At 36.7% G+C, this 16,306-nt stretch overlaps 1 protein-coding gene across 1 annotated transcript in view; it reads left to right on the top strand.

The window, feature by feature from the left end:
• Nucleotides 1-12,113, top strand: part of ofcc1 (orofacial cleft 1 candidate 1) — a 46,775-nt gene extending 34,662 nt beyond the window's left edge. The window contains exons 10-12 of the mRNA XM_056738810.1: nucleotides 7,776-7,946; nucleotides 11,688-11,802; nucleotides 11,979-12,113. Coding sequence (XP_056594788.1) covers nucleotides 7,776-7,946; nucleotides 11,688-11,802; nucleotides 11,979-12,037 — 345 coding nt within the window. The 3' untranslated portion in view covers nucleotides 12,038-12,113. The remainder of the gene's footprint in view (nucleotides 1-7,775; nucleotides 7,947-11,687; nucleotides 11,803-11,978) is intronic.
• Nucleotides 12,114-16,306: the final 4,193 nt, after the last annotated feature.

The following is a 16,306-nucleotide window of genomic DNA, read 5'->3' as shown; positions in this document are numbered from 1 at the left end:
AGAGCCTGAAATTTAATCCACATGTTTAAACTCACATAGATCCCGCACTCTCTCTCTTTCTGTTTCTCTCTAGTTCACTTATAATCTGAAACAGAGGAAAAAATTGTATGGTCTGAAAGCCAATGAACCTTGTTTAAAGATGCAACAGCGATTTGTGAGAATATATCAATAACAACATCAGCAACATCAGCATTTACGAAAAAAGAAAAAAAAATCTTTACTGTTTCTATACTTCTCTTTTATTGAGTAAAGTTAAAGATGAAAAGGTGACTGAAAAAAACACATAATAGACGGTCTCATCAAACAAATGCGTCCTGGTCTAAAGTTCCGGTCTGTGTTTGGTTCTAATATAACACATTATTTTGTACTTCATTTACATTAATATTTAATTGTATTTTAATTGTATCAAATGAAAACTACTCAACAGTTATTGATTCTTTGCGTATGTCTACCGGAAGTACATTTTGGGCCACATAACAAATGTTTTTATGTTGTTGCTGCTGAAACTGTCGACAGTCTGAAATTGTTATACAGAGTTTTTAAAATTCATTTTTATTTATTTCGAGTTATTTATTCATTAAAATGAAATACTTCCCTTGACCAGTTAAATCATGTGGTCCAGTTTCACAGACACGGTCTTAGTTGAATTAAGATGTTTATGTCGCTTTAATAAAAATGTCTTAGAAGAATGCATGGAATACTGGTTTGTAACTTGAGACAAAACAATGCCACAGATATGTTTTAAGATATTTCTGGGCAAGTAATATTCAGTTAAGACAGGTCAAACATTCATTCAGTCTTGGACTAGCTTTAAGCCTTGTCTTTGAAAACGGGCCTGTATTACATATTCGTCTGTGACTTATTTTTCATTTTACAGACAGGGGACAGAGGACCCAAATGCAGACAGGGTAAGGGGTTAACAAGACTTTAAAAAATACAAAACAAACACACACAAGGGGGTAACAGAACAAAACAGGAACATGGACTGACTAGACTAAACTAACTAAGAACAGGACTTGACATCTAAACTAAACTAAACTAAACTAAACTAAACTAAACTAAACTAAACTAAACTAAACTAAACTAAACTAAACTAAACTAAACTAAACTAAACTAAACTAAACTAAACTAAACTAAACACAGCAACTCACCACAATGACACAAAACAATGAACCAGCACAAGACAAGAGACACGAGGTCAATATAAAGGGAACCAAATCAAGAGGGGACAGGTGCAAAGGATAAACTAATTAACACAAACTAGGAAACAGGAGGGCAGGAACAATGACAAGACCGGAGAGAGAGTATGGCAACAATAAGGTGCCAAAATAGTCTCTCTCCAACATAAAACAAGGGATCCTGTCTGATTCCGCCTCAAGACCAAGAAATACCTGAAATGGTGAGGCGGAACCATGACACTTTTTTGTGTATTGATGCTCGAGTCACCTGTATATGCAGATAAGATTGCATTCAGTAAAATTGTAAATAATGCTGATTCTACAGCATTTAGCCAACATCCCCTCCAAACAAACCTGGTAAAAAGTTTTGATTTCAGGCATCAATGGCTCATGCAAGCGAGTTGTTTATGGATTAAATTGTTTTTTTAGGCATTTATATAAAAGCAGATTAGTAACAGTGAATTATGCAGATGCATGAGGCAGATTATCCTGAGCTCAGATGCTATCTTCATCTCTTTATCTCTCTCTGTTTGGAGACTAAAGTAAAATATGCATGCCTGTTTGGTTTATAATTCCCTTTCTCTCTCTACGAGTGCCATTTTAGTCAAGCACGCTTCACAGTAACTTTATTGCCATTATATTATTTTATGGGTTTACAGAGGTAAATGGGCTGAGCTATCAGAGGAGGCTAGTGTTTGTTCTGTCCATTGTTAACAAGCAACAAATACAGTAATAATAGCAATGACCAGTGTTCAGGTGGTTTTCATGTTTTCATATCTGTGGTTTTGGTGAAGCATATATAGAGCTTCTCTAATCACGCAATCATTACAGTCCGCCAAGCGTTTGATATTAATGCATTATATCTCTAATGGCTGGTGAAGTCTGGGTAATCCATGCTCTTCTGCTTTAGGTCCATTGGGGTTTTATCCATGAAAAGGATGTCAGTAAACTATTAATACTATGGACATACAAGAGCATTCATTGACCCTTTGCTTAACCATATTGTTAGGTGAGATTGTACTTTCCACAAAATAAATTAAAATACTGAGCCTTAAACTTTTAGAGATCAATGTTGTGCTTGACTTTCAATTTAGTTATGGAAATGAATATAAAAATAAATAATACAATTAAATTAAATTAAATAATAGAAAATACAGAATAGAAAATAAAAAAAATAAAAAAAAATTGATTAGAAACACAGCAGAAAAAATATTATTTAAATGCAATGTAAATTTTAGATCTCCATAAAATAGAACTATGACGGCAAAACAAGAATCATTGTCTGTGTAATTGAATGCCGATCTCTTTATTTTTGCTTAGGGTTTTACTGAATTAGTATCCAAGCCTGAATGCCCTCACTGGCCCCATGTCTTACCTCTGCTGTGATCCCAGCTGCAGCTCTGCCTACTTCTTACCCATGATCCTCTGCTGTAGTCTGCCCATCACACTTTACCAGGCCTGCCATGTGCAACTTCCACATAAATAACCCAGGCTGTCCGACACACACCACACACACACAGGCTCATTCAAATGCACCTGTCAACGTGATGAAGCACTCGCCCGCAGGGAAGCATTGTTTACATTTTCACTCCACTCTTTGCAAAAGTGAGATTCTAATTATTTTCCCACTGTAAATTAATGCCAAGTGGGACAGAACTGAGAAGCGGCAGATTCCAGTGGCAGAGCGGCACTATATTTAAACTGCTCTGAGGGAGCGCAAGAGTGCAAGGTCAATAGAGTTTTGTCTTGAAAATAAGAGCAGATGTGCTTGGGGTATAAAGGGAGGTACAGAAAAGAGTGCTGGGATAGATAACTAAAGTAACTTGACAAACTACAATGTCAGGTTTTTGATTTTGTATGGTAATTAAAAACAACTGTCATGCCACAGGAAGTTGCCATAAAATGCATACTGTATTTGTTGACCAATAAGAAGCTGAAATTTAAATTGGCCTTTTTTCATTCTAAAGCATTTCTGTCTCTAGTGTGTAATAGTGTGCTGTCACATCTATATGATTTCCACAACTTTACTCATATGAAAAATGATCAGATGATTCTCCTCTAGAAGAATTGAGAAAAAAATAACGCACTAGTGTAGATAAATTACGTACTGTAGATATATAGCATCACAATATAGCATAGCATTATTGATTATGATGTTGTCCGCAAGAATATTTTGGTACATTTTAATTCACGGAACAGATTTCAACTGTTTTAGACTGTCTTTTTCTCTGGGGACTGCAGTTATCATAACTCCATTAAACTGCTGCTTTTATACACACTGGTCAGTGTATTAGGATTGTCGTGAGGAGGCACTCGCACTTTAATAATGCACTTATCAATTTTGGATATCCATTTTTACAAATATGGAGATGTGTAATCTCATTTGCTTGGACACAGGCACAGACTCATAAGAGTAGAATGGAACACCAGCCGCTGTGTTTCACTTCCTGAATTTCCTTCTCCATTTGCAAAATCTGAATTTATGTTGCGGCTGGGAGACATGGTTTGATGTTTATAGTCCTCAAAGAAGCAATGGCTGTCTCTCCAGATTCAAATAAAGAGACTGATATGGACTCTATCAGATTTTTGAATACAGACGTCCACAATAAATCGGAGCTTGATTGGTTGGAATTAGGTTAGCTCACTTGAATGCTATCTGCTTAACCCACAGATGGGTTCCCTGAGAACAGCCAGACATTGAGTCAAGCACTTACCGACAGCACTAAGACGACGTTGGAAAAATGCGCTCGCCAAACACATTTCAGACAAGATGACGCTTGCTCAGAATGCTCCTTGTGTGCTTTAATGTTCCTGACAGTAGAATTACACATGCAGATTACAGAAACACTTCTTTCTTCATTTACTCACACTCACGCTATTTTTTATCCGTATGACTCCTTTGCAGAAAACAAAAGACAATTTGTCTAAATGTCTGAACTGCTTTATGAATGGCATCATCACAATCAAGGAATGATTTGCCCAAAATGAAAATTCCTTTAGAATGAACTCACCATCATGCTACATAATATGTCTCCCTTTTTATTAGTTGAACACAGACTAAGTCTTTAAAAAAAATATTGAAATTCTCATCAATATCTAAAAATGGTTCAGCAACCATCCATTTTAAAAGTAATCCAAATTATTGCAGAAGGTTAATAAATAAATCCTGTCTGTTTTGTGTGTGTGTAAAACCATTAATACCTTGAGCTTATTTAACGAAATTGAAAAATAGCACATGACCACTAATCACGTGACATTTTATCATCTATGTTATTTGAAGTATTTCAGCACCATCCTATTCCAAATTGGCGCCATAGTGGGTTTATTTTATTTATTTTCTTTACCTACATAAACTCAAAATATAACTTGCATTTAATATTTAATTTAACATGGATGTATGTGCATTTTGGAACTTTAACATGTTGACTGCTGTATAAGAAGATGAATTGACATCAATTTGTGTTTGATAAAAAAAGACACACACAATGGGATGGGATGAAAGTGAGTAAATTATGACATTCTACACAGTCTTCGTAAGACCAACTAGTCAAACTAGTCCGTAAAAGTATGAGTACATTCCCATATGAACAACCAAGACACAATGGTTGTGGCATTTGAAATCTCAGTAAACTTTCTTCAGGACCTGTCAGGCCACATATGAACAGGTGTTTGTAATTTGCTCTGTGATGTCTTTCTAATGCCGTTTGATGTGTCATTTGCCAATGCTGAATGTGAACCTTCTCTCTAGGCAGCCTGTATTTAAGAGGTGTCTAATTACATGCAGTAATGACTCTCAAACTCCTTACTAGCATGACTTGTGTTTAGCCAACAGTCTTAAGTAGTCGGGAAATCACGACATGGTTACACAGTGAAATTAAAGTTCCTGTTGGCTTTGACCCTGCTTGACAAGACCTGTGTTTTTTTCAGAGGAGTCGTAATTACAGAGCTAATTAAGGGGTCACCTTGAGTTTATAAACTTGACTGCGGACTGAAAAACTTCCTGGTGAGAAAGGGTAAAGCTAAACAATGAGAGAGAAAGTTAGTTATGTGCTCGTTTGGTCGCTGATCAAGTAAGTTATCTAAGGTCGCAGTTATCTTAAATGTAGATGCGCTGTTAGATTCGTGACGTGCATAAGGTGCGACACGTTCATTTTTCAAGGCAACTCTGCGCTGCATCGAGATGAACATATTTAAACTTTTGGAAGTGCAGCAAGCACATTGCAGGTCATGTGACACGAAACAACCAATCAGCTTCAACATTTCTGGAACAAGACGGAGATCCAGAAAATCACAGCATAAATAAATCTTATTTTTGCAATGTATTTTCATTGCACATAATCCAAATATTCTTTGATGAATCCTCCTCATCGTCACAGCAAGCGTGGCTAATGATTGTTTAGCAATGGCAGGTGCCAGGAGAGTGCAAGCTCCCCTCACAGTTTTAGACACGAAATGATGTGAACGGCTCCTCAAAGTTGAAACATGGTACAATGATAGTATCAGGTGGTAATATTATGGTACTTTGTTAGTGACTTCATAAGATGAATGTAAAGAAAAGCAAATTTGCACATAGTTGCATTCAATGCATATATGCTGGATATATATGTACAGTATAGTGTGCATGTGTCTGTGTTTGAGGTCAGAGAGGGTGTGTAAAACAATATTGTCACTAGTGTGTGATTCTGGCCCAGTTGGGTGAGAGGCGCTATGATCTTCACACACCAATGCATCTGAGATCCATGACCTATATACCATGTTACAAGCTCTGCTTGTTTGCTGTGTTTCAGTGCATTACAGGTACAACACTCACATACACATGTATGCTTGCAGATGCACAAGAGATAGGTAAATTATCTTTTTTTTATTTTTGCAATTTAGTCTCTCTTTATTTTAACTAATCTCACATGTTCCTTTGATGATCAAGAAATTTTTTGTCACGTTTAGAAATGAAAATGTTTCCCTAATTGGTAACGCTTTAGATTACAGCTCGATTACTAATTGTAACAATAATGTACACCTACAATACATATATGTAGGTAAAGGGGAACAATATGCAAAGTTTGGGGAGTAAAGGGGTAAGCGAAAGGAAAATTAAAGATATATATTTATGAGGGAACTGTATGCCATATAAACATCCAAATCAAACCACTCTTTAAATACTTGATTATATTTACAAAAGATCAACATTGATTTTACGAATTAAACTCCTCAAAATAACTATTATACGGACTCTGAATGAGCTTGTCAATATCAATTTAATCGAGGTGGCCAAAAAAATTAAAGAAGGTGGGATTTACTATGGACAGAAGGCAAGGTCCGCTTTAACCGTGAAAGAGCCAGCGCAATGTAAGTAGCTAAATGTTTAATGTTTGACAACTGTTTTTCAAAGAAAAGATAGGCTGTTCACATGTCATGCGTAAAATCACGCGCAAAACGCTGGCTGCGTCGCTTTTTCCCTCTTTCTGGCGCTTGGGAGTTTGCACTCCCTTGGGGTCTGCCATTACTATTTGAGCGCGATTGATATGCATCAACGTTTAAATAACAAACCTGAGTAAACAAACAAACAGTCGGAGGTGGCCTGTTATAAGTTTTCGATATGGACCCGGACCTGACTTTCTACGCCACTGTATTCAAACACATTTGTGGAGGTCTCTGGGCTGAGCCACGAATATCTACTCAATTTAGAACAACCCCAGTTGTTCCCCTTTACCTACAGATACAATTTGTTACACTATAAGTCCTGTTTTATTATTATTATTACATTGCGGGCCGTAATCTAAAGCGTTTCCCGATAGTTTTATTAATTCATTGATTGTTTAATAAAATGACTTACTGTTCAAAATTGTGAAGATCTGACGTATTTTCACAATCTGATACATAAACAGGAAAATATATGTTGGGATTCATTTACAGTTTTAAAAAATATTATAAGTAGGATGGTCGTATGTCATTGGACACTTACATCAATGATCAATCCAGGACATTCTTTCCCTCATTTAGGGATTAGACTGTAAAAGAGGTTATTATAGGCTGGAGAGTTGTGTTAATGTTGTGTCAGGGTCAGAGGTTTGTGAGTCATGGAGAAACCTGACACGCCACATTCCTGCATCTCTCAGCTAGAGCTCATCACCTTACAAGCACAGCTGTAAATTACAGAACATTACTGTCAACTAGCCGGGTTTGGATTCATCTCACAGCGCGCTGATCTGTGGCCGCAGGTAGGGCAGGTAATTGCGTCAGGGTGAGCATTTGTGCAAGCATGCAGTTGCACTCAGATCCACCCTTGACCTAAACACACACACGCATGCAGCTACATGAATACGCAGCCAGATTGTCTCTTCTTGCCGCAAGATTAGATTTATATACATTTTTCTGATATTCTTATATTTACCTTAGATCCTGAAATTATTACCTCACCGATACAGGCATTTATAGGCCTATAGTGCGCAGACATTTGCTTATATTTTAAAAGTAGCTGTCTGCCAGTAAAACAGCACTCAGAATTGACTTCAGTCTTCAGTCAATACCCTATTGAGTATTCTTTAACAGTATTGGGGTGATCTCTAACAAGGTATATGTATGTGGGTGTCTCAATAGGTGGCAGTGTATGATTACATCTGGACTGAGGAGGAGCCAGATGCAAGACTGGCACAGCCTGTAAAAGGGTGCGAGACCAGCACCCATCTGTCCATATACAATCTTCACCTGAACGGCCTGCGCCAACATTACAGACACTTCCTTCGACAGCCAGATGGATCAATTATAGAGGTGGGCATCCATTTCTCCACATCTTTTAGAAAGAAATATGAGCTTTGTTCATAAACCTATTCACCAGGCTATATAGATTTACATAAATCTACATAGGCTGCATGTTTTCTAAATAAACATGGAACCTCATAAGTGTTCCATCAATATTTTCCATCATACTGGATATGGTTTATTTTATCTACTTACAGTATTATATTTTTTCATAATATTATAATCCAGAGTGCATCTCCAGGTATTGTGTCCTGAATTGCAGTCGAGAAAGACTATACAGGTTTTGGAAGACAACTATATGTGTATACCGTCGCCCATACGCAATTCAGAAATCCACAGACTGTGTGATATTTACTTTTTCTGTAACTTCATCTAAGAATCTATAAGAGGTCATATTCACTAACCTTGTTTCTCTGCCTACAGTTTCACACGTTATTAAATGTAGCTGAACAGCAGGGCGCAGAATGCTGTCCAGATTGCTGTCTAATTAAATGTACCACTGATTCTGCTTGGTAACAACTGCAAGCACATGAATTAACTCTCATCCCCCCGAGAACAACCTGGATCATCCTAACAAAATTAATATTTTAGAACTTCTGTGTCAAAAACAGTAGATTTATGCTGCGTGCGCGTCAACGGCTTGCTTGCAGGCAGTGCGGTCGGTTAATGGCGTCCTGAGCAGCTTTGTGACTGATGAGAACGCCACAGAACGCACGGCATATTTATCAGTCTGAGGGACGGCCCTCAAGAACCACAAACACATCACTGATGATATTACATGACAAATGGCTTTTTAGAAGCTGATGTGAATTCCTGAACTTTGCGCATGTTTAGCAAACAACATTCTGGATTATGAAATTTACATGGTGGCTACTTTGTATAGACTGTGGAAATCATATACAGTTATTTGAATTTGCCCCCTCGTAAAATTGTAAATTCTGATTGTGTTGGAAAAATGTCCACTGTTGACTTGTTTAGATAAGAACATGATTGTGTAAGAAAGTTAAGAAAGTAGATAGGGTTGTAAGGAATTTCCTGTGGCGTTGATTTCATTTGTGCTAGCACCCAAGCATATTTGCAGACATGAACAATCCCTAAATCATTCCTTTTACCATTTTCAAAGAAATTAAGAGACCACTTCAGTTTAGTTTTTTTCTTAATTTCCTGTTAATAGCTGTGTTAAATGAAAAAATATAATTTTGGTCATATTCTGTGAAAGCTCCTTAATTCCAAATAAAAGTATTTAATTTGCAATTATTTGCAGAAAATTTAAACTGATCGAAATAACGCAAGAGATGCAATGTTTGCAGATCTTGAATACTGCAAACCAAAGCAAGTTCATATCATTTTTTAACCAATACAATATTAACGTTTCACTTGTATTTTAGAATCAGTTTAAATAGATTTATCATGGGATAAGTCATTTTTTAATGGATCTTACAATTTTCTCAACCTTTCACATTGCTTTGAGTGTCACTCTTGAAGTTTGTTTTGTTGAAATTGAACAGACAATGGACTGAAGTTGCCACAATCCATCAACTCTCTATGCTCATGGTGTTCTGTTGGTCCTGGCAACACCAAGATACTAGCAGATCAGTTGCAAGATATACAGTAACAAAACATTCTTCATTATGTAAGTTTTTTTAGCATTTGATTTGATGATATACTGTATATAGCCGCCACACCTGTGAGCTTTAAGCTACTGCTGCTCTAAGACAACATCTATAATCTGTGATGTTGTATACTACCAATACCAAGTGCAGCTGGTTTCATAAATAATTTATTGACCAGTGATGTTTTTACTATTACTTTGAATTGTAAAGAAAACTTTGTCACCCTCTGTGTGTCACTGAAAAGTATGACACACTAAGCAAATACAATATCATGTGGCCATTCAACAATGCTTTTACACAGTGAAGAAAACAAAATATTTTATAAAGTTATTGTTTGATTATAATTCATTTTATATTTGCTCATCATATTTTTTAAACCTGTTTGACTCGTTGATACTGTATGTGGAACATAAAGGGAGATAATTTAATGAATGAAATAATTACCTGGTAGGCTATTGGGTTTGTTTTGCAATGCTTTTGTATCAAATGATATATTGAGTTCCAGAAATATTATATTTTCTTTCGTCAGAATATCATAGTACTAAGCAATGGGTTCTGTTCCAATGGAATGCACAAACTGTTAAAATGTAAATGAGTAAAAGCTTTACAAGCGCATGAATGCAGAACATTTACATTTCACTGAAAATAAGCTGTATCAGCAAATAAAAGAAAGGATTAGAATCAGATTCAATTCCACACCAACTTTACGATGCATTTGTGATGTTTCTATTAAAGTTAGAGTGGGCTTTAAAAGCAACATTACTTAGCAGATGTTCACTGCTATCTGAGTAACTACACATCGGAGCTGATAATAGCTCAGACTTGAACACAATACCAATTATTTCTTCCCTTCTGAGTGGGCCAACATCCGCCTCATCTGCAGAAACAAGATGGCGCTGGACATAAACGGTGTGAATTCATTACTCCATGTGCTAAAACGGCAGTAGGTTTACGTGCGCGAGTGCGCGTCTTTCCTCTCGGGCTAGTGTTTAAGTGTCTGCGGCCTCAGAAAGCGCCGTTCTGGCCAACTGTGCTGTATCATCTCTTGTTTCCATATGCCGACTGGAGCATATGTGAAGCCTGCCGCCACTTCTGTAAAACTTCCATTAAAAATGCACAACTACAGCTTCAACAGCTTGAGTATTACCTTCACACAAATTATTAATGCTCGGCAAAACCGCTGATGAGCACCCAGCGTGCATTAAACACACTCACTTATGCCAGCCGTTTTTATCATGTGGCTTTTGAGGTTTCAGTGCATGCCACGCTGTTTGTGTTTCTGTGAGTCCTTTGTTTGTCCTTGAATGCTGCCAACTCTTCAAATAGACGACATTTAAATGTCGGTGGCTATTGAAAGATGCTGACGACTGGATGCTAGTCTGTTTTGTCTAAAGAACCACAGATAACAGATTCTCAGTGATAGCAGCGCTGTTCGCTTTTTTCACAGTTAACAACATCTTGTGTCAGAAATCTGTCATCTGTTGTGAATAAGGGCATCCGGGGCTATTTGTTAAACTTGGTACTCAAGTAAATATTTTTCAAAGAAGATTTGCCACTTGCCATCATGACAACGAGCCCCGGTCTTCCCTGTATCATTCGTTATAAGTGTTATTGGACCACAGGCTTTCCAAAGATATCTACGACCAGAGGTCATTGTTTGCCCCCAATGCATTGTGCAAGGTAAGAATCGTGACATTTTATGTGTCATTTCTTCATCTGGATAATGGTGTATTAAGTTATCCAGCTCACATTTATGAGTCAGTGCTCAGGATGGCTGTCCGAAGTCGACATTGACCCAGATTAGCATTTGGATATGAAAGATTTAACCTTTAAAGAATCCTACAGTTACAGCCATTGACAGACTACATCAGTTCTTCCTACCGTGTCTCATCCGTGTTTATAATTACTCGTCTGTAGGTTTGATTGGCGATGCCTCATACGCCACGGGCTCGATGTACCACTGCGTGCACAGAAAACATTATTCTAATTATATAAATTCACAATCTCTCCTTCGGGATTCAGAATGTCAGTGTGCTTCAGTAAAATTTGATTATATTTTTGACATTTTAGATGTATGACCTGAGACACATTATAACAGTTCATGAGGCAAATGTTAAAGGTTTACTTTTTTTTGCAGGTGATGGAGAAATGTGATAGTCCAGCTTTTCAGAGGTCAGAGGTGCATGTAGAACATGAAAATATGAAAAATGTGACACATCTCCGAGAGAGAAAGAGAAGGAGAGCTGTTTGGCGTGAGTTTCAGCACAACACTGGCATTAATAGTGATTCAATTCAAGTTTAAAATTCAAGTGCTTTTTGATAATGTGCATTTTTTTCAAAGCTACTGTAGATGTGAGTGAGTACATTAGTGAGAAAGTGTTTGTTCTTAATTTTGTTATGTCTTTGTGTGCGTGTGTGTGTGTTACAGGATCACACAGAGTTGAGCCTCTTGGAGTAAGTGTCTGTGACTCTACAGAGCCAGGCTAAAAACGTCAGATGTCTACAAGAAACATTTGTATGGACAGTCAATTAATACTAAAACACTTATTACTTAACAAAAGACATTTTTAAGCTTTCACCTGTGTGGAAAGGAAAGGAACTGACTTGATAAGTTAAAATGGAATAATTCCTGTAATAAATCTTTTTCTGCTATAATTTCAAGTAATTTTTGTTTGTTTGTTTGTTTGTTTTTACGGTATGACCCCTGGGTCAGTTTTTTCCAGTTAGGCTTCCAAGGATCAGGATTAAAAACACAACTTGACCGTAAAAGCCCATACAGTCCAAGCATAAATATGTCACAATGTAAAGTAACAGTTTCATATACTGTAGACACGAATGTGGCCTGTTTAATCTTCACAGCAACTTCAACACCATGAAAAATGACTATTCTAAAAGTCACTTATCAAGACACAGTGATAAAATATCAATATTGAGGCCACATTAAGCAGGATAATATTCTGTCTGCCTTGATTTGTATTGAGTATGTGTCTCCTGCCCGGTGCTTGACGTAATGAACTCACCCACAAATCAGCCCTTAATGGGACCCTACTTATATATACTGCTTAATTAAAGGTTGTGGGCTTATTAACATGTGTCAGCGGTGGCGGCCGGCCGAGATTGAATCTGCTCGCGCACAGCCAGGTTGTAAAGGTTTTATAGATAACCTATCATTATTAAACCCCGTTGCTTAATATTAGATCTTAATAACCTGTCATTTTCATTGATGATGATTTGCTTTATGGGTGGCCATTATGGCTCAAAGTTGTGACTGTTTGGGGAAAAGCTGTTTGGGTCATCTCAAGGCTTATGACTCTCATTTGCTCGCAGACTTTTCTGTCTTTTATGTGCCTGGAGTGAACATCAGTATTTGGTGACCAGAGACTGAGGTGATGCATTGAGTGTGTTTTTTTATGTATCTTTACAGCTCAAGAGTGCTTCTTGCCCGACCAAAAAAATATTCAATCCACAAATATCCATGAAAATTATAACGGGTTGCAGCAATAATGTTCCCACAGGGTGGCATACTATTTAGCAAATATTTATTTATATTAAATATTATACTTCACATGCTTTTGTAACACATTTACATAATGACATAATAATGAAATATACTAATGTTGAAATGTTGATACACAAACATACGTAAAGTCTTTTTACTAGGTGTTATCACTTAGCAGCACTTAATTTAGGCATGTAGATAAAGTAAAAATAAACTAGACAATGTGAGCATTAAGGATGCGAGTCAAAACTTGGAATAGAATCTCTTTCTTACTAATATATTACATCATCGGTTTATATTTGACTCAATTTACTGTTTTTAAGAAGGAAATTTACAGTACATGCTTATGGTTGTGACAAAAAATGGAAGTTGGATGCACGTTTTTGATAGACAACATACTTTCTATGATTTATTTTTATTATAGTGCACAAACCATTAATTTAATACAATTAACCCATATCCAACAATGGAAGAGGGATAGCTCTTCTAGACCATGAAATAGTTTTTATCTGTCCATTTATGAGGAACATGGACCTATGTGTCAATTCTATTATGGATGTAACAATTTACTTAGCTGACTAATGTCTGCCAATGCTTAAAAAAAAATTGTATATGAGTGCTTCAAATATTTCATTGCTAATGACAGTGATTTCAAAATTCAAATGGGTCCCTGCAGCAGTTATATCTGAGAAAGATGCCTGCGGTTTCTCTCTGCTGTGCTTTTGCTGATTTTAGTGAAAAGAAAAGCCAAACCATCATACAGTGACTTTTTCAAGTTTTTTCTTACATTTACACAATCCTGCTGCTAGTTAAAGGCAGAATTATATCATGAAAGCACTTTGTAAAATTCAATATTGAAGAAGCCCGCTGATGTTGAACCGAGAGATGGGTGCAGTGTGTATGATAGAGGCAATTCTACAGGGTGAATAACAGGACTCAATTCATTCAACTACATAATGCCTTTCAAAAATATTTCACTTCATAAACTGTTTGCACTCTTAATTTTTAAAGAACAGATTAACTTTAAAACAATAGACATTATTGTATTAGGCTAGTGGGGACGCTTCAGGGTTCAAGCGCTTTTTATTTATGATATATATATATTCCTGTATATTTTTTTGTGCAATGTTCTAATGTGCTGTAACATTGGTTACCCTCATTCAGGTCTACTAAACAAATAAGGAGCGTTAAACTCCTGTGTCACGTCACGCTGCAAGCATCTGGATGTATCATGTGGATTTTGCTTTGTTTATTTCCTTTTTTTATTTATTTATTTATGGAGTGGCAGAGCCAGATGTCCTGTTCAGTAGAGAGAAATTATCTGGAAGGAGAGGAAGAAAAATATATGAATATGCAAATCGGGTCACGACGTGGAACTTTGTAATGATGGGGGAAATATTTTTGTGTATTTCATTATGCAGCGGTCACTGCAGGCACCTACTTTACTGCCAGATCTTTAAAATACTTGCAGTGTTGGGTTTCCATGTTTTTGGGGATCTTTATATAGAGAAATATTTATACTGCAAAGACCGTTTCATCCCCTATCCCTACACCTAAAAAAAGATTTAAAAAAATCAGTCGGGGTGTGCCCACCACTGTTATTCTCTTTCCTTTAAAAGTCTTTTTTCATTCCAGCAGCACCCTTCTCTTGTGGTACTGATCATTAGGTAAAGCCATCTTCTCTTCAAATAATCCTGCATATGAATGCTAAAAATGTAATGAACTTCACGCTTCATTGTATCTGACATTGCTTAATTAATGGGTGCATTTAAAGTACATAGGCTCTGGTAATTGATTTATATGCATGATTTGCACATACAGCTGTTGGTTCCTGTAGGAAAGTCATCACTCAAAGTGTGCATGCTTTACTGATGGACTAGAGGAGCTGCTAGCGCATCCTCTGCAGTGTTCGTTTATTATCATCCTTTCATTAACATCATTAACAGCGATTAAAACAAAACAGCCTTTCAAAATAATGCACCGCATCTGTCTGTAAAATCCATCTATCAGGGATGTTCCTCACAGGCAGTGCCCCAACAAAATGAATTTAGATTAAAAATAATTGACAGCACAACAACAGGACAAAGCAAACGTTACTATATGTGGGATCAAACAATGTTTAAAAGCAGATTATATTTTGTAAGGTCACATAACAGTATCTAACAGTGACATCAGAAAATAAAAGTTTCATTGGGAGTCAGTGTTTTTTTTGTTCTCCAAAGTGTGCTTTATAGATGTGAGTGAAAAACAAAGTAAAATCTGTAACTAGTACCTCTGGTTCACTAAGATGACAATCTATTAGGTTTTACTGATGGAAACGAAATACTACAATGCGATTAATAAAAATCGAATATGAATGCAGATTCATGTTAGATATGTTTATAAGAATTCTAAATGTAAATGTAACTAAATGTTTTTTTCTTTGGTTAATCAAGAATCAGTTACTGAGCAAGTACATATAAATTGTCTTGTTACCATTCCATGATTCACAAAGGTAATACAATTGTTACATAAAGTACCCTGGCAAAAGTTACGGACTGCACCTTTAGTGGACACCAGACTTTAATTCACACCAGACTATAATGAAAACAATAGAAACGGTATTCCAGAGTCAATCTAAATTCACTTCTATTTTAAGAGCACACACATTTAAAATGTGATACTGCAGCGCACAAGGTAAAAATAATCATAATATTATGATCCATTAGTATGAGACATATGAGACACTAATTTTGCTAACATTATAGTTTTAGCTCCGGATCTGACCTCATTTAAAACATTCATGTCCTAAATTGCTTCACATTGTGTATGTGTTGCCTAAATAAAGTATTGTTCAGTCATGTGATGCTATAATTATTGAAAGAGTGGTGTATGTGTTTTCTTCAGAGATTTGGAGGTCGGTGGCCTCTAACCATTATTTGGAGCTCGGACAGATTCTCAACGGTGCACAGATCAATCTTTTACCTGGGGAACGAGTGCTGCGTATTTCTATCACCAACTTATTGATTTTCCATGTGCAGACCCCTTATGTGAAAGAGGTGTTTTCATGTGGACACCGCAGAGAAAACGCCGCCTGCAGCACACACACTCATTTATTTATGCTTTCAGACACCCGTTGGCACAGACACCTGCAAAAAGCAAACATTGGCATATTTCGCGATTAGAGATCTTGCGTGTTCAAGAGCGCATGTGCTCATACAGTAGGCGCAACATTTTTAATTCAGAAACATGCTGCTGTCCAACACTGAGCATTTCTC

Source organism: Triplophysa dalaica, chromosome 23 (genome assembly GCF_015846415.1).
Source record: "Triplophysa dalaica isolate WHDGS20190420 chromosome 23, ASM1584641v1, whole genome shotgun sequence".
NCBI lineage: Eukaryota > Metazoa > Chordata > Actinopteri > Cypriniformes > Nemacheilidae > Triplophysa > Triplophysa dalaica.
The sequence above is the reverse complement of the archived record's forward strand: the minus strand, read 5'-3'. Positions and strand labels throughout refer to the sequence as shown.